The sequence below is a fragment of the Saimiri boliviensis genome, chromosome 3, assembly GCF_048565385.1.
Source record: "Saimiri boliviensis isolate mSaiBol1 chromosome 3, mSaiBol1.pri, whole genome shotgun sequence".
Lineage (NCBI taxonomy): Eukaryota > Metazoa > Chordata > Mammalia > Primates > Cebidae > Saimiri > Saimiri boliviensis.
The window spans coordinates 131478848-131498764 of NC_133451.1; the positions used below are offsets into that span (position 1 = coordinate 131478848).

At 36.1% G+C, this 19917-nt stretch overlaps 1 protein-coding gene and 1 pseudogene across 4 annotated transcripts in view; both read right to left on the reverse strand.

The window, feature by feature from the left end:
• Positions 1–412: 412 nt before the first annotated feature.
• The window catches only part of TMEM144 (transmembrane protein 144), a 50519-nt gene continuing 31014 nt past the window's right edge, over positions 413–19917 (reverse strand). Inside the window, exons 11-13 of one of the 4 annotated variants that reach the window (XR_012516965.1) lie at positions 15398–15451; positions 14558–14702; positions 2226–2308 (exon numbers count right to left, since the gene is read on the reverse strand). Coding sequence is in view for 2 of the 4 variants with exons in the window: in XM_010338560.3 (XP_010336862.2) it covers positions 2225–2308; positions 15398–15451 (138 nt within the window). In the remaining 2 variants the exon portion in view is untranslated. Of the gene's footprint in view, positions 2309–14514; positions 14703–15397; positions 15452–19917 lie in introns of all 4 variants that reach the window. The other 3 variants (XR_012516964.1, XM_010338561.3, XM_010338560.3) reach the window with 3 other exon arrangements.
• Positions 8753–13251, reverse strand: LOC120367757 (apoptosis inhibitor 5 pseudogene; annotated as a pseudogene).

A 19917-nucleotide genomic window follows, 5' to 3' on the forward strand; every position in this document is an offset into this window, starting at 1 on the left:
TAGTGCCATCTCTCATCTCTGTGCACAAGATGGCAGGATCTCTTTAGTATGGACAGGGTTGCCATTTGATAGAAAGTGACACCAGAAAAAAAAAAGTGTAAAATAAACACTAGAATTTAGCCATACTAGATTAGAAAAAATAAAGCCTAAAAACCTCAAGAGAGTTAGGCATTCACTTCCCAAGGTACAAACAAAATGCATTTTTTGGCAATTGCCCATTTAGACTAGCCTCTAACTAATAAGTTGCTTTTTTGGTAACTATTTTGAAAAAGCTTGTCTGGTACCAGAAACTAAACAGAAGTAGTAAGATTGATTTTTCATTTTTCTTACGCAATTGCTTTACTTCACATGTAAAATTTTGCATATAAACTGGAAATCTCAACCAAAGAATAATTAAACATTATCCAATATAAAATTCTAAAATATATTTGTGAGAAAAATAGCTTTTGTATCACAATTTATTCAAAGTTATCAGCATAATTTAATGACATTTCAGGTTAAAATTAAAATGAGTATAAGAAGTTATAATCAAATATTTATTTGCAATTATTAGCAATTCAATAAACAGAATATTTGCAATATTAGCAATTCAATAACCAAACAGAAGCTGTATCACTTTTAAGTAGTATACATTTGGAGAGTAATAATTGTTTGGATTGGAAGGTGGTGAGCTCAGTAGCTCTTACATAGTATTCTCCAATCTACAAAAGTTTTTCTCCCCTTCAAACAACACATAATAATAAAAGCTAACAATTACATAGTGTTTGTCAAGTACCAGATACTCATCAACATAGTTTACAGATTTTAACTAATTTCAATCACATAATAACCATGTGAGGTAGGTGCCATCATAAACTCCATTTTGAAAATGAGGGGTCTAATACAGGGGCCTTAAGAACTTGCCCAAAGCCACACAAATAAAATGAAACAGAGATGGGATTTAAACCCAGGCACATGGACTTCAGAGTATACACACAAATAGAATGCTGTTTTGTTTCTCTTGCATAGCAAAGTAGTATGCAGTACTATCAAGTGGGAATGGGTAAAACGTACATTTGAATAGGTGTTATATTATTTCCAGGTTTTGGAAACAATTGCAATAAACAATTTGTACTAGCAGTTCTGTTTCGGTTTTCTTTTTTCTTATAAATTTAAGTTGAATTTCTTTTTTAGAGATGGGACCTTGCTATGTCACCCAGGCTGGCAAATTCATACTCTTGGGCTAAGTGATCCTCCTGCTTCAGCCTCCTCAGTAGCTGGGATTACAGGTGTGTGCCACTCTGACTTAATTTCAGTTTTCTTAAAAAAATACAACTGGCATGCCTGTAATTTTATCTTGCCTACTGGAAACCACCAGTTAAAACAAGAAGAAAACAGGAAAACCTCCAGTTAAGAGGGTTTTAGAAAAGGGTATTTCAGAAAAAAATAATTGTACATGCAAAAGAGTGGTTGGTTCCTGTAAATTGTTACTGACAACCTAGAATCTCACTCTAGCAATATCTTTGTGTATTTACGTATGTGCATGTACTTGCGTATGTATGTATTACATTATGCACATATTCTCAATGGTGAAAAATTTTTGTTTTCTGAGAATGGATTTTTATCTGGAGGTAACCAAAAGCATTATGAGCTAAAACGGGTAGATGATGTAGAGTTGGGCAATATTAACTTGAAATAAACATAAGTTTTGGCCAAAAATAATAAAATGGGCTTTTTAACGCCTTAGTTACCAACTATGACATTTACTTTATGAAACAAAGGATCCAAATTATCTTTGGAATCTAATTTCGTTATAAGGTAAGGCTCTCCCTCCTTGCCCAAGGTATTTCTGCCTCACTTCATTGGAATAATAGGTGAGAAATCTGCACTGTAACTTCTTTGTATATGGACTTCATGCTGTGATCTAGATTATGCAACACTAGGTACATATTGTGGTAAAAAGAGCATCCTCATATGTAATGCTATAATAATGTAGACATTTTAGTCACCAAGTAAAGTCCTACCTTCATAAACAGTTCATCAGAAGAAATTTTCATTTTATACTTGAATGAAACTCAGTTTTCCTTCATTCTCACATTTTTGGGAAAAAAATCATTTACCCACTCTTAACAGTGGCTGAGATCCATTTGCTTTGAAAATGCACTCTGTTCCCAGCATAATAATCCCTCTTGTCCGACAGACGTATTCTCTTAACCACTGCTGCCATCTGCTGGTCTTGTTACTGTTAGATTTTAGAAAAAGCAGTGCATAAGGCTCCAGTCAAGATGATGCAAAATGCAAGTATCATTAATAGGTAGTTTTGTAGGCCCTGAATAAAAAAAAAAAAAAGTTATAACAATGATGAAAAAAGCCTGAATCAAATGCACAAAATGGACAAACTCTCAAGATTGCTAGGGACTTGACAAACCATCACTGTAGCCACTTGCATGCTTTTTTGCTATCCCATCCAAGTAATCAGGATCTCACAAAATCCTGCAAAGCCTTATGAATTCACCCATTCGGTAAATAAATAGGGGCACCCACCTAAGCTTCAACATGTGCCTTCATGCATCCAATCATATAATATGGGAGGCAGGAAGTAATCACAGAGAAGAATGTTATCACGTGAGAGGGGTGTTAATAAGCAAACCACCATGGTTGTTTGAGAGTGTGTTACAGGAATCTTAATCATGCTGGATTGGAGGGTGGGGAGTGGAGCTTCTAACTGCAAGTATCAGTGAATTGGCCAGGGGAATAGGGCAGCAAGTACGGATTCCAGGTAGAAGGAATTCTGTGTGCACAGTCCTGTTGTAAGAAAAAGCAAGATATTTCCCAGGGACTGAAAGGAGGTCAGCGTGGCTGGAGCACTGAAAGTTAAGGGGAGCAAGATGAGGTTGGAAGACCATGGACCTGAGCACCTATTATGCTTTGGGTCCTATTTTTTTTTCTTTTTTTTTGCGGTGGAGTCTCACTCTGTCACCCAGCTGGAATGCAGTGGCGCCATCTCAGCTCACTGCAACCTCTGCTTCTCAGGTTCAAGAGATTCTCCTGTCTCAGTCTCCCAAATAGCTTGGATTACAGGAGAGTACCACCACACCAAACTAATTTTTGTATTTTTAGTGGAGACAGCATTTCTATATGTTGGTCAGGCTGGTCTTGAACTCCTGACCTCAAGTGATCTGCCCACCTCCGCCTCCCAAATTTGGGTCCTATTTTTCAAAGCAAAGAGGAAGACATTAACGAAACATGCAGCTGGCTGTGTTAAAATATCAGATTTGCGCTGTGGAAAGCTCACACTTCTTTTGCAGGATGGCAGACAGATTGGAGGGGCCAGAATGGATTTAAGGAGACCAATCAGGAGGTAACTATAGTCTTCCAGGGAAAAGATGAAGAAGGGGAGATGGAGAGGTGGAGATGGATCTCAAGGGTGTAGAAGACATGCAGAGAGGGTGTGAAAAACGACTCAGCTGGCCTTGCCCAGTTATGTATGGGGTCACTGGTCTTAAAGATAGGAACTACTGAGAACCACTTCCCTGTGTTGCCCAGTCCATCTTTGAATTAACAAAGAAGTATATTCCTGTGTTAAGTAGAAATACTTCATTTCCGGTAAGTTACATCACTAGGAGTACAGATAGATCGATTTTAATATCTCTCCCGCAAGATAAATCCTCAAACACTGAAAAATAACTCTCTTATATCCCCGGAGGCCTCTTTTTTCCTGGTCAATATTTTAACTCTTTGCCTATTTTTCATATGGAATGGTTTCAAGCTTCCTTTCTGTCTGGCTTTTCCGCCTGAATGACTACCAGTTTGTCTGTATCCTTCTTTATGTTTATAGAGCCCCGTATTCTTTTTTTTTTTTTTTAAAGTGGAAGTACCGAGACTTGTTCTTGTTGCAAAGCAAAAGTACACACTCAAGAAAGCCGAGTGGGGATGTACTCAAGAGAGAATCATGCAAGGGGATTGGGGTTCCTATCTTCAGGGTTTCTTTAACCAAGGGGTGGAATATTCATGAAGATTCCTGGAAAAAGGTAAAGGTTTCTCAGAACTGTGGTGTCACTCATTTTTACACCAAATATGGTGTGCCTGGAATTGCCATGGCACTGGTAGGTGTGTGATTTGTTTGTTAACGGGTGTATAATGAGGTCCTAGGTGAAATCTAGCACAAATCCAGAACCAAACCTATTGTTTGGTTCAGTTGGTCTTAGCCAGCTTGATACACACCCTGTTTTTCAGGGTCTTATCAGCCCATGGGCTCTGCAGCTATTTCAACAGTTTCCTTTTGCTAGTCATGTGAAACTGCTGCCTGGAATTTTCGTAATCTGTGATCATCCTGTATGATTCCTGTCGCATCCCCTCAGCTTAAAGATTTCCATCCCTTATCCTTAAGGCTTGATGTGGGAGGAAGTCAGTCTTTTGTATCTGCTTCCTGCTGATTAAGGGCATTGGCTCTGCGTAGTGAGGGCATGGTAATCTCTGGCTAGCTGGTCTAAGGATCCCAAGGGTGGGTTATCAGGAGAGTCTAAATCCAAGGCAGAAGACCCCAGTATTTTAAGGGAAGGTTTGAACAACACAAAGTAAAACAAGACTAGTACCTCTCTAATTTTAGAGATATCTAAGGTTACAATCAGATTTTCTAATTTAATAATATTATTTAATAATATTATTAGATTCTTTTAAAAATGAAAATAACAATGGTTTATTGATAAGTCATTGAGAAGACACATCAAGGTTCTGGAAAAAGAAAAAAAGAATGGAGAGGAGGCAGCTCTAGGAAGCAATTGGCATCCTGCCTGCTTCCTATCTGCAGGAACAGGGCTGGTAGCCTCCCTCTCTGGTGCAAATTCTGGCCATTCAGGTCTGACAGACTAATAGCCCCAAACTACCCAAATTTGGAGCAAAACTTCAAGGAAGGTAGTGGGAATAGAATGCTGTGTCTCTGAGGCAAGAGTTGACTGACTTGTTGGGGGAAGCGGGTTCATACAAGCAGGACCCTGGGCTCTGTTAGAGGCTAATTCATCCTCAGGGCTAATCTGGATTCAAGAGTATCTCCCTCATGCTCACCCAAGGACTCAGTGGAGAATATGCACCAAAACTTGGGTTCCTACGGCCAGGCCATGCAAAGGGTGGGCTTAGGGAGACTCATTTCCCCCAACATAGATGCAAGGGGTCAGAGGGTGGGGGGTGCTTCTGTCTTTGCTGCCTGGCAGCCAGGTGAGCTTTGAGGGAAACCCAGAAAGGGAAGTTCTAACTGGGCTCGCCCAGGAAACAGGGTTGGGGCAGGATAGGCAGGTTGACAATAGGAACACACGGCTCTCCTGGCTCCACAATGAAATTCTCACTGCAAAGTGTAGTCTTTTGTCTGGTTTCATTTTCCCTACTTCCCTCACATTTCCTTAAAAGTCTTGTGTTTCCAGTTTACTGGGAAAATGTAGAGATCAGAGGTGAATTTGTGTAATAAATCTGAACAGAACAGAGACAAAGTCCAGGATGGAGGGAATGTGAAAACTGTCAAGGAAGGTTCTTTCGTATTATTAGTTCTTACGATTAATGCTGACTAATATAGAACAGATATGTTATGTATATATAACATAGAACATACTATTATAAGATTAATCCTTATATACTTATGTATACATGACATAAATATACATACTTTGTATACAATTACATATACATATACAAATACATATGGTCATGTATACCTACGTATAAATAACATGTTATGTATTAATTAAGAAAATTAAATAATTATGCTAACTAAATTTTATGAAAACATATAAAATTTAAAAAATAATTATATAAATATATAATGGAATATGTATATGTTAATTTTATATATATATATATATATATATATTCATTTTCTGCAACTTAATAAAGAGAGTGGATTAATTTGCCTCTGTTCAATGACCAGAGACAGGTCTTTGTAAGTTACGTTAGGGCCAGTTGAATTGTCTGATTCAGTGTGACCCTCAGCACTAACAGAAGCCACTCAAATCCCAAATTCTACAAGTAAAATTACCCAAAACTTGCCAGGTGCAGAATGGCTTATTTAAACACACACACACACACACACACACACACACACACACACACACACACACACAGACACACACACACACACGGCAGTAGGCTTTGGATTTCCCTGCATCTTTTTCTTAGTTTTTGAGACTGCAGTGCTCACCTAGATACTGATACTAATGCAGAATAAGTAGTCCATAAATATTTGCTCAAACAATGAATACACTAAAATGATTTTCACATATACATTGTGAATTTGAAATTGATACAATCACTCAAATTTAAAAATGGGTCTTCAATTACAAGCTCTCTACAATCTAATTACATGAATACATCGCTGAGTAATATTTCATTACCTACATAGACAGAAGAATAATGTTCTCAGGGAATGAAAAAATGTTTTCCCCTTCGATGCTAAGAATTTGCCAAAAATGCCGAGTCTCCTAGAGAAAAAGACTGATTATAGCTGGGCAACAGCAGCAGTTTTCCTTCATCAAAGGTGGATGATAACTCTTGGAGAGAGCACGCTAACATTCTTCCCAAAGCAGAAAGTTTTTCTAACTTGGATTTCTGAAGCAGCTACTAAGATAATAGATCATCGTATTCTTCATCAGAGAGTAGCTTACTGACCGATACATTGTTGAGGTAATAAGTGCCTGTGTTGGCATTGCAGTAGACATGCTGACTAAAGCGTGTTGGTAAAAATATAATTTATATATAGCTTAAAGATGTAATAATCTAAAATGAACTTCCCAATGAGTAACAGCTATCAAAGAGTATCGGAAGTAAGGAAACATCTAACTGATGCACTGATGGCATTAAAACTAAATGAAATCATTAAAGGTCTCACACAAAAGGTGCTTGGCACTCAGCCTTACTCCTCGCAGCTGTAGGTTGTAAACTTTTAAATATGTGTCTTCAAGAACTGCTTTAAGATACAGAAATGACAATGGCTATGAGTCCTGCAGAAAAGAGTTTTGCTTTTGTTTTCTTCTTTAGAGTTTAGGGGTTTTTGTCTTATTTCTAAACAAATACTTTACAAATTATTCGTATGAGATTTAGGTTTTTGTGTTTATTCATGATGCTTTTCCAAACAGATTGGGATATAAGTATTTAAATTTTTTCTTTAAATCAGCTGTCAAGAGGCAATTAGGTGTCTGCATTAAATAGGTACCACTGGACATCCTTTAAGTTTTGTTTGTAGACAGATGTATAAGATTATTTATTTATTTACTTAGTTATTTTGAGACAGAGTCTAGCTCTGTCACCCAGGCTGGAGTGCAGTGTGCAATCTTGGTTTATTGCAATCTCCACTTCCCAGGTTCAAGCCATCTTCCCACCTCAGCCTTCTAAACAGCTGAGACTACAGGCACACACCATCAGAGCCTGTTAATTTTCATATTTTTGTAGAGACAGGGTTTTGCCATGTTGCCCCAGCTGGTCTTGAACTCCTGAGCTCAGGTGATCTGGCTGCCTCAGCCTCCCAAAGGGCTGGGACTACAGCTAAGCCACCATGCCTGGCCCCAGGGTTTTCTTTAAAAAACAAACAACCCTTTGTTTTCAGCTTAGCCCTCTCTCTTCTTTTAATACTTATAATCTTATCTTAGTCACTTTTTTAAAATAGAAAAAGGGCAAGCAGTCATTTTCTTAGGCTTAGAAATCCTTATTTTGTAAGAAAATTGGCCTAGCTAATCTAAATTGCACATTTCAGAAATACGGTACATGTGCTGCCATTTTTTTTTTTTTTGCCTATTTTTACATAAATAATTAGCCAAACTTTAGAACCTACTCTAAAAATTCTAGAAAAAGCCTCACTGGGATGTTACAGGAATTATACTGAGGGCAACTGGAGTGAACTGCCTAATCATAACGGTGAGGTGTTCCGTCAGAAATGTGGCCAGCCTCCCACATTTGTTCTGATCTCCTATGTCCTCCAGTAAATGTTTGTAGCAAAGTAATATACAGTATTTAAAAAATCTAGCACATTACTTGTTAACACTTTTCTTTCTTTTTTTTTTTTTTTTTTTCCAAAAAGAAATTTATTTCAGGCCGGGCGCGGTGGCTCAAGCCTGTAATCCCAGCACTTTGGGAGGCCGAGGCGGGTGGATCACAAGGTCAAGAGATCGAGACCATCCTGGTCAACATGGTGAAACCCCGTCTCTACTAAAAATACAAAAAAGTAGCTGGGCATGGTGGCATATGCCTGTAATCCCAGCTATTCAGGAGGCTGAGGCAGGAGAATTGCCTGAACCCAGGAGGCGGAGGTTGCAGTGAGCCGAGATCGCGCCATTGCACTCCAGCCTGGGTAACAAGAGCGAAACTCCGTCTCAAAAAAAAAAAAAAAAAAAAAAAAAATTATTTCAAAAGCATAAGGGGACATTTACATTTAAACAAGGTGATAAACAGGTGTCTTGCAAAAGAAAAAAAAATCCACGGCATTAAGTTTTTCATTTAAATTTGGAAGCAAAAATCACCTAAGTTGTGCACTATTGCCTTAGGAAAGGGAAAGGGAAGAGTGAGGGATAAGGGAATAGTCAACTCAGTATCAAACTTGAGAAAGTAAAGTCACTTCTGTTCAGCTTTGAGTTTACAAATATGCTTATAAAGAAGATAAGTGGTAAAATTATATGTAATGTTCAAATTTATTTTGCTGTAGTCTCAATACAATTTCTGTACTTGAAATGGCTTTGGGCCACTGGGTGATCTATCTCTGAGGTCCAGATTAACTGGTCAAGTTTTCAAACGGCAATTTTATATTCCTTTGTCTGTTCAGATTCCAAGGGAGTTTAGGTTCAGCTCATAGTCTTTTGGAATGTTTAGAGATTATTGCCACCACTCCATAGCCAAGCTGACCAACTTTTCCTCACTTGTATCATTCTAGCCTTTCAGAACTATTTTCCCCATACACATGTGCAGCAATTCTAACAAAGGAGTTTTGCTTCTTCTGCAGTGTAGAGGTAATGGTAATGAAGACACCTGCATTGCAATCACAAACTATTCCTCAAAAAAATACATCAGACTACTAAAAATGTCATTCAGGCATTTGATTTGAATAGCAAACCTGGGACGGAAAGATTAACTGTGAAACAAAAATATACGCAACATTCAAATGTAGAACAAAAGGTCTATGCTACTAAAAATGCCTATGACACTAACACTCCACAAACTCCCCATCTGTTGTTTTAACCTAAAAATTCTACTGGCTAACTTATACAATAATTTTGATTAATAACCTGAGAAGTTAAAATGTTGAAAGTGGCAAAAGCAAACCGAGAGAGCATCCCTTACTTATTGGTACCATGTTTTATCAAGTCACTTTTTCTGGGTAGCCCTGGTTATTAAATCTCCAAATTCTAAATTATACTATCTCTTCCTTGTAGAAGCCTCTATGTACATCAGATTCAGTATTTTGGCTGTATTTCACCAGAGCAATCTCCAATTTATCTTTGAAAATGCAGCCTTTATTTTTAGTTTTAAATAACAATAATCATGTAAGTGCAACTGACTTAGAATCCCTTGCTACTGGGAGTAAAAACCTAAATAACAAGTTAATAACGGATTCAGCCTCAAAAGGATAATCACTGTGTCAGACTACCCGTTCCTGGAATTTAAAAAAGTGATTTATATTGTGTAGTCAAGTTTCACAGCATGCATATATATATATATATATATATATATATATACACACACACACACATATGCTTATGCATGTATGTATATTATACATACACATTTCTACTCAAATAGTAAGATTCCATATTCAGAAGTTTGTATCACAATATATGGAAAAGAGTTAAGTAAGCAGTGCAAAGCAACTTACTTTCTTCTAAAAATGTAATGTCATTCCTACTTTTTAAGAAAGCTATATAAGTATTTTGCTTTTATGACACTAGGTAGGAATGCTGCACCACTGCCTAGCAGCTTTATTAAACAATGAAAACAAAATGTTAAGATTGACCACTACTCTTTTTCCATATATTGGGCAAAAAACTAAGAGGAAAGAGGAAAATCAGTAACCTTTCAAAACTGATGACCTTTATCAGCAGAACTAGACTGAATTTCACTACATTTTAGAATGAATAGCTCTCAACAAATTATCAAGATGTTTAAAAGATTCACAATTTGAAGTCTGAATAATGATACTGCAAAAACAACTCAAGATTGCAGACAAAGCATCCAAAAATATCACTGTGGTTTTACCTTGGACACCACCATGGTCTGTTACAAAAGTAGATCATACATACAAAGGTATAAAGAACATTAAGTTTTTAGCTGAAGGCAGCAGTCTGTTTAAAGGGACATCCCCGGCAATCCAATAAGTAGTAGAAATTAAGTATATTAAGCTCATGACAATGCTGAAGAATGCTGACGTCTTATTCAGTAGAGTCTTCCCCGACTACGATTTCCTCGTGTGCCCCAACCTCGGCCACCTCTACTTCCCCTGAAGGCTCCTCTCTGCTCATAATTAAAGCTGCTCAGATTGCTGCTGTATTTCCCACTGGGAGGATTATAAATCTGCCTGGCATCTCTTTTTGGTCCTGCTGAAGACTTCTTGGGTGGTGAACCTGAAGTTGTATCTTCACTGGCTCTCTTCTGCCCAATCTCAACCTTTTGTACAGGTTTCCAGGATAGTGTTACTGTGCTCTTATAAGAAGGAGGAATGTGGAAGAGATCCTTAATTAAAACATTGATATTGTTTGTTATTTTCAATGCAACAACTTTAATCTTGTTCTCTTCTGTTTTTAAGGCCTCACCGGTTTTACCCTGGAGAGCTAAACGAAGTTGTCTGATATAAACTTGCAGGCCCCGTGCAAAGTACTGCAGCCTGATTTTGAAATCTTTGAGTTTTTCTGCATTCAGTTTGGCTGTTAAGAAATCTGGAAGTTTTCGGCCCAACTGGTGAAAACTGTACAGCAAACATTCCACATAACTGAACTGTAGCTTGGGTTCTTCATTACCAGCATTCTCTCCATTTTCTGCTTCTTCTGGAGGGAGGGGCATGTATTCCAATAACTTATCAAATAGTTTCCTTAAATTTGTTTCTAGTTTTTCCATGTCACCACAAAATGAACTCATCTCTGCCAACAATTTCAATACCTCCAACTGTATATCGAGACCTTCAACTGGGGTAGTCAAGGTACTGAGGTTAGGAAGAACCTGCTCACAGAAATACATCACAAACCTCGTGGAATGGACATTTTTAGAGAAGAGGGGTACTGCCTGCCGAGTGCACTGTAAGAGCCTGTCCACACAGTCAGGATCCGAGGGATTGAAGGTTTGTTCTAGGTCAGCCTGTTCAGCCACCAACTCTACAAGTTGCTGTCTTCCACTCACTGTCTGTAAGCTTTTTAACCCAGACAGTATCTTCATGAATAGAACAAATTCTTCACCAGTCACATCTTCTAGGACCTTTTTGGATTCAGTTAGTATAAGCTCTTCCACTTCCTTTGTTAAGACTTCATCTGGTAAAGTCTTAAGTTTTGTAGAAAGAAATTTAATTGCTCGTTCCCTAACAATGTCCTCTCCTTGAAGTATTTGGCTGAACAATCCACCTAAAGTCCCTTTTGCATCCATTTTAAATATACTTAACAGGGCATTGTTCACTAGGTTAAATTCTGCAGAGTCATCTGTCTGTAAGAGTTGTGTTAGTGTATCTGCCACTCGAGGAAGATTTTCTCCAGTGGCAAATTGAGGCAGTTCTTTAATTGCTTGACGTCGAATAGATACATCTTCATCTTCACAGAGGTCTAACTGTGCATTGATAGCAGAATCAGCCAATTCTGGAAAACGCTGAAAGAATTTTGGAATAAACTGAGCTGCTAATCGTTTCTCCTTAGTACCACCTTTCACACCATCCAATATCACTTGGTAGGCATCTTTATGCTGACCCACTTGCTCCGTGGCATCGGCCAGGATGCCATAGTTGCGGTAAAGCTCCTCTACCGTCGGCATGGTGAGCGACAAGCCCAGGGCCCGCTTCCGCTATCCTTCGCCTCGCCGGCGCCACCGCCGCCTCGGAACTTCTCCAAGCCCACTACCCGCACGATTGTTAACACTTTTCTTAGATGTATGTAATTTTTGTGGTTATTATTAATAGCATTTATTTTCCTCTTTTTAACTGGTTGTTAGTGACATATTAGAAGGCAACTGATTTTCTATTTCTTTTATATCTCAAGCCTTACCAAATGATCTTATTGGATCTTAAATTTTTCAGCTGATTCTTTTAAATTTTTACTTTAATTTATAATTTTTGTCACCAATAAATTGAAATCACGATGCTTACATTTTTAAAAATGTAATCTGCAAATGAAAATTTTCTCATTTCTTTTCCTATATTTATTCACTTCATTTCTTGTTCTTGTCTTTCCAAACTAGCTAGATCTACAGAAAATATTGAATAATAGTATGGAGAAATCTTTGACTTCTAATGTACAGAGAACTCTAAGGTTTCATGAAATTAAGGTATATAATTGCTATTTTGTTTTGACAGACATGCTGTGCCACTGAAGCTTCCTTTTATTTCTAGCTTACTAAGAGGTTTGTATAGTATTATCACATCCTTTTCCTATTTCACATGGTAGAGTAAATGAGATTAATTAATTTACATTTTATGAATGATCCTTGCGTTCCTGAATTAAACCCTATGGGGTCATAGTATATTAATCTTAAAAGTTACTTTTCTGTTTGGTCTGAGCCATCTTTTTAAATATGTCTTTACCAAAAACAAAATAAAACAAAACATTCCTTACTGTTTTTCAGTACCCCTTTAAATAAAGAACTCTAAAGAATTAATACTAGGGTTTTTGGTTAGGGATTCTCTCTTTGAACAGGTTTCTTATATGTAGTTAAAAGGATTTTCAATTCAGTATTATTACTGTAGTCATGACCAAAATAATTTTCAAATGCTTTAATATAAATCTATACTTAGTTTATGCTTCTTTATACCCATAATGACTAATAAACTATGATCACTAATTTGTGATTTTCTAAGGCTTCAGCATCTTACTTGAGATAATAACCAATTCTTCAATATAAATAAATCATCATTTGTGAGGTAGATGAAATATGTGCAGAGAGATTTACAGTATATTTTTGGCACAGAGTTACCTTTTATAGAAAGGAACTCCAACTACAATAAATGAGAATCCTTCATGAAAGTAACTTACAGGGTTATACATGTTTCAAGTTGTTCTTGTGTATTTAAATAAATTAAAATTCTGATCATAGTCCACGTATTTTTGAAACAAATATATTAGATTTTTAAAATCTGAGAATCTTGTATTATTAAATAATGATTTTTAAATCAAAATATTTTGTTTATAATTGAAATGATGTTTTAAATCTAAAATTAAATACTCATTTTAAAGATCAGGTAGAAGCTCATTCACTTTACGGCTCTCAGGGATGAGCAACCTCAATCTTCTTAGAGCCAGGAATTATCTGCTACTACAACTGCATATTACAAGTTTATAATGCCTTGACAGCGGGGAGGGTCTTTGGATCAACATTGTCTTTAATAAAAATTATTGGAAAAGGGAATTTGCATATATTCCTCAACTGAAGACTTTTTCTGCGAGTAAAGGTAACTGGGAAAAGTTCTAAAGCAATTTTTTAAAAAAGATTAAAATTTTTAAGTCTTTTAATCATAACTGTTGCCCAGGCTAGTCTTGAACTCCTAGTTTCAAGTGATCCTCCTGCGTAGCTGGGCTACAGGTGGATGTGACCTTTAGCGTGGCTGAAAGGGAAGAAATTCTCCGATTTTGTGAGTTTTCTTATTCTTTCTTTCTTTTCCGTTTTTGAAGAGACAGGATTTCAAGCGCAGTAGTATGATCATGGCTTGCTGTAACCTTAACCTCCTGAACCCAAGCAACCCTCCCTCCTCAACCTCCTGAGTGGCTGTGACTACAAGTGTACACCACCACACCTGGCTAATTTTTAAATTGCTTTTGTAGAGAAGATAGGGGTCTCACTATGTTGCCTAGGCTGGTCTCGAACTCCTGGGCTCAAGCAATCCTCCCTCACTGGCTTCCCAAAGTGCTGGGATTATAGGTGTGAGCCACTACTCCGAACCTGTTCTATTTTTCTATCTACAGTTTGGGCTAGGTTATATGACACTTATCCCCAAAATTAACTGAGCATTTATTGCATTCTTAGTACTGTTCTTAGCACTTTACTCATATTCTTACAGCTCTCTTGGTAGGTTATCCCCAGTTTCAGATAAGGACTGTATGCACAGAGAGGTTAAGAAACTTAACCAAGGTCACACAGCTAGTTTGTGACAGAGTCAGGATTTGAACCCAGTTGGGTTCTTGAGACTACGCCTTTAGTTGTTGTTATTGCCCAGGCTGTCTTCAAATTCCTGGCCTCAAGTGATGCTCCTGCCTCAGACTTCTGAGTAGCTGGGACTATAGATGCAGGCCATCACGCCTGGCAAAGTGATTTTTAAAGAAAACACACACACACACACACGCGCACACACACACACACACACACACACACACACACACTCACTAGAACTATTTGATGAATGCAATTTTAAATTCCCATCATTTACATTTGAAAAGGACATGGCAATGGCCGCCTGTTACCATGCTGTTTTCCTACAGAATTGCTGGTTTGACATGGAGGCCTTTGGGAGACACAGGAACCAATACAAACATCTATTCCCAAAGCCCATTTACCTCAGGGGGTGTTTTAACCTGTAGGATAAAAAAAAATTCACCTTGTCTATCTACCATATTTTAAACAAAATTTCCTCTTTCCAACAGATTTCCCTCTTTCATATTTCATTGGGTTATTGAACTAGAATCACTTCAGGGAAACTTAAGTCAATGACAGCATTTTTGCACTGGAGAGGGGGTGGAGAGAGACACGATGTTACATTATAATGATCATAGCTCTAGTAATTTCTTTTCTAATTAGGTATTATCACATTCTGAACATTTTATCTGTCAAATCCATTCCTAGGTTGTTTGCCCTGAACCTAGGCGCCACAGGCAGTTTTCAGAAAGTAATGCAAACATAATATTGAATACTCACCTGGGCTCGTTTCCGTTTTCTTTCTCTTTTTTTTGAGATGCAGTCTTGCTCTGTCACCCAGGCTGGAGTGCAGTGGCTTGGCTCACTGCAGCTTCCACCTTCCGGGTTCAAGCAATTCTCTGCCTCAGCCTCCTGTGTAGCTGGGATTATAGATGCCAGCCACCACGCCCAGCTAATTTTTTGTATTTTTGGTAGAGGTTGGTAGAGGCGGGGTTCACTATCTTGGCCAGGCTGGTCTTGAACTCCTGATCTCATGATCCACCTCAGCCTCCCAAAGTGTGGGATTACAGGTGTGAGCCACCGTGCCCGGCCTACCCCATTCCCATTTTCTAAGTTTACCCTTTCTTGTACTTACCTTTATTTCCTTAAACATGAAGACACCCCACATTGCAGCTATAAATCCTGGACCCTTAAACAAAAATGTAAACTTTAATTAAATTGAGTTATTTACTTAAACAAAAATGTAAACCTTAAACAAAAATGTAAACTTTAATTAAATTGGATATTTACTCACGACTAGATTCTATATAAATATAGTAAGTAGGAAATAATATAAAAATATTTCCAGGGAAAACTACCCATAATATCAACCCTAACTCCATACTAAGCTAAACATTAAGTGATACTAAGTAAAAGATGAAGACCTTTTTTCATTTTCTTTTCTTCATGGTCTTCATTTTTATTATTTTGACGATGCTATGATATTTTGTGCTACATAATATTTTTCTTTAATATATTTATCATAAATTATTTTTATAAGCACATAGCTTATTATTTCCATTGGCCTAGTTCCTTAGGATGCTAGAAACGGGATCAGTAAGAAAAGTGTGCACAAGCTTCTAACTTTCTTTGGCATGAGATAATCTCATAACTGAGGAAATTTTGGCATTTTTTTTTTGGCTTAACAAATAATGTACATGTGGAAATAGCTCATGCTTCAAAAAAATACTTTGATATTACTGCAGAGCAATCAAGTGTGGCTAGCATTAAACACCAATGATTGCTAAAAAAGAAGGTTTATGGGAAGATTAAAATAAAGACGTAAGGGAAAACAACAGATGTTTCTGGACAGGAGACAAAGAAAAGAATGAAATAGGGGCCGGGCGCGGTGGCTCAAGCCTGTAACCCCAGCACTTTGGGAGGCCAAGGTGGGTGGATCACGAGGTCGAGAGATCGAGACCATCCTGGTCAACATGGTGAAACCCGTCTCTACTAAAAAAAAAAAAAATACAAAAAATGAGCTGGGCATGGTGGCACGTGCCTGTGATCCCAGCTACTCAGGAGGCTGAGGCAGGAGAATTGCTTGAACCCAGGAGGCGGAGGTTGCGGTGAGCCGAGATCGCGCCATTGCACTCCAGCCTGGGTAACAAGAGCGAAACTCCATCTCAAAAAAAAAAAAAAAAAAAAAAAAGGAAATAATATAGGACAGAGGAAATGAGAAGAAATAGGTGAAGAAAAGGAATGATTCTGCAATTTATGAACTTTAAGACATTCAAGTTTGGTTTAGCTGAGAAGGAAGAAAATCGGAATTTGGGTTAATTGTGGTCTTTGCAGAGAAGGTGTATTGTATCAGCATTTTTATCATTGCTCTTCAACCCCCAAAAAAGTCTGGAAGAGTTTCAAATAGATTCCAAAATGTTTTTCCCCCACCATTACTCCAACTGTCTAAAAGACTGAGTCAACAAAGTTTGATTCCACTCCTGGTATGTAAGTGAAGCGAAAAAATACACTCCTCTCTGTTTATCAGTATCTGGAAAGTCAACATCAAAAAAGCCAGAGAAATAGGTCAAAGAACTGCCTTTTGTCAATGATGTAAGTTCCTAAGCCTCAAAATCCAAATCAAACAAGAAGTATATGGGTCTTTTAAGCAACCCCACACTGACTTTCTACAGAATGGGAGGAAACAGTAGAACAGAGGATATCATACTAATGGTAGGCTCAAGAATTTTTAATCTGAAAATCCATCTCCCTTCAGAGAACATGGTACAGGACAATACCACAAGGTATCATTGACCTTTGAAGATTCTTTTCTGATTGTTTTCTAAATATGAGTTTAGGCATGGCCTAAGCATTATTGTGAGCAGTAGTAGTTATAAGAGGGGTGCTTTGCTAAAAATAATGCAAGCATACGTCAAAGTATTTACTGACTCTTTGATTTAGGCCAAGGAAAGCCACATAGGAAGGGCATCTTAATAGGAGATACAACAGTTTTGGTAATTTGGACTGTATATTTTCCTTTAGTAAACTAATGCAAATTAGGTGTAAATTGGCTTTTGCAAACAAAGTGAACTTGCACCTATCTTGAGATAAGCTGATTCAGTTTAGAATTATCAAGGAAGACTTGGAGCAGAGGTAACAGCGTTTACTAGGTGACTCTTTTTCTTCTTTCTTTCTTTCTTTCTTTCTTTCTTTCTTTCTTTCTTTCTCTTTCTGTCTTTTGGCTTTTTAATGGCTTTTTTCTTTTTAATGGCTTTTTTTCTTTTGGCTTTTTATTTGCCAATAAACAAAATGGACATTACTTTCAAAGAACTCAGGCTAGTTACCACTGGGTATATAACGATGGGAATAGGTATACCTGGGAAGAACAGCACTGCTGGGATATTAAAAATGTATTCCGATAAAATTGGTTGACCATATTCATAATTTTTGAAGGTTGGTGATAGGTTTGTTTGACATTTTACATTTAAAAAGTTTAAGAAATTGGGCTGAGCATTGCGGCTCATGCCTGTAATCCCAGCACTTAGTGAGGCCAAAGCAGGCAGATCGCCTGAGGTCAGGAGTTTGAGAACACCCTGACCAACATGGAGAAACCCCGTCTCTACTAAAAATACAAAATTAGCTGGCCGTGGTGGTGCATGCCTGTAATCCCAGCTACTCGGGAGGCTGTGGCAGGAGAATCGCTTGAACCCAGGAGGTGGAGGTTGCAGTGAGGCAAGGTTGCTCCATTGCACTGCAGCCTGGGCAACAGGAGCAAAACTCCATCTCAAAAAAAACAAAAGTTTCCAAAAGTTTCAAAAATCTAGCCCTACCAAAAAATATATATATATTAATTATATATATGTCATCTTACGTATATTATATACACAATCTTACATTCTATATATATATTCTATATATATTGTAGAATATATATATTCTATATATTGTAGAATATATATATTCTATAATATATATATTCTATATTGTATATAATTATTATATACAATATATGTTATAATTAAGAATGTAAAATTGTAAGAATGTAATATATATTATATAATATATAATTCATTATTTATCATAATTATTTTTATAATAATTTATTTAATATATAAATTTATATATATTATAAATTTAAATATAAATTTATATAATAAATTTAAATATAAATTTATATAATAAATTTAAATATAAATTTATATTTAAATTTAAATATAAATTTATATTTAAATTTAAATATAAATTTATATTTAAATTTAAATATAAATTTATATTATAAATTTAAATATAAATTTATATTATAAATTTAAATATAAATTTATATTATAAATTTAAATATAAATTTATATTATAAATTTAAATATAAATTTATATTATAAATTTAAATATAAATTTATATTATAAATTTAAATATAAATTTATATTATAAATTTAAATATAAATTTATATTATAAATTTAAATATAAATTTATATTTAAATTTAAATATAAATTTATTTATATTATAAATTTAAATATAAATTTATATTATAAATTTAAATATAAATTTATATTATAAATTTAAATATAAATTTATATATAAATTTAAATATAAATTTATATTATAAATTTAAATATAAATTTATATATAAATTTAAATATAAATTTATATATAAATTTAAATATAAATTTATATTATAAATTTAAATATAAATTTATTTAAATAAATAATTATTATAAATATTATATATGTATCTACACACAGAAAAGATTCAGTTCCTACCCTCAACAATCTTACATTCTTAATTAATTAATAAGATTGTTGAGGGTAGGAACTGAATCTTTTCTGTGTGTAGATATGGTTGTCCTCGGATAAAGTGACTAAAGTAAAACCAAACAAGGGCCTAGGAGCAATATGGACCTCCTCCCTCACCAACTCCAAATACCTGTCCTTCCCAGATAACAAGCACCACATGCGCCAGGTAAGAAAGTTACACCTGGTGAGTGAGAAGGCTCTGCTTACATTACAGTTTTTCAGGGGCAATCTCTTTGATGGGCAGGTTGTCAAAAGCCACAGTGACCATTCTCACTGATCCTCTCTCTGCCCACAACCCCCTACCTCAGGGGTTTACTCCCTCTGAATCAGGCTTTCATTTTGTCCTCAATCTTTATTCCAACCTAAAACAAGAAATGATGGTAGCAAAACCAACTCTGCTACTAGAAAATTTTGTAAAGGATGTTGTTTGTTTTTCAATGTTCCATTTAAGAGGTCCCATAGGATAAATTCTATTAAAAATTCAATGCAAAAAAAAATTGGTCCGTTCTGAGGAAATAATATGCTGCTAATAGAAAGAATTACCTATCCCATTGCACTATCCTTTTGAAATCACTAAGCAAAGTTTAATGTTTTAATGTTTAATCACAGCAACTATTTGCTCCCTTTCTCGTCTTTGCCACTGTTTTGATTTTTTATTTCTGTTTGTATTTCTCTTTGTCTGTGTAACTTGATTGTATCTGTGTGTTATAGAAAAAATTGCCTCAAAACCTTTATTGGAGAATGCACATCTGCTCAAGAATATAATCTGAGTAAAAGAAAAAAATCACTATCATATGATAAAGACAAAAATTTACATTTGATGTAAGTTAGTGGCTTGTTCTCTTTAAATAAATATTATTCCCCCTTATCTACATAAGGGAT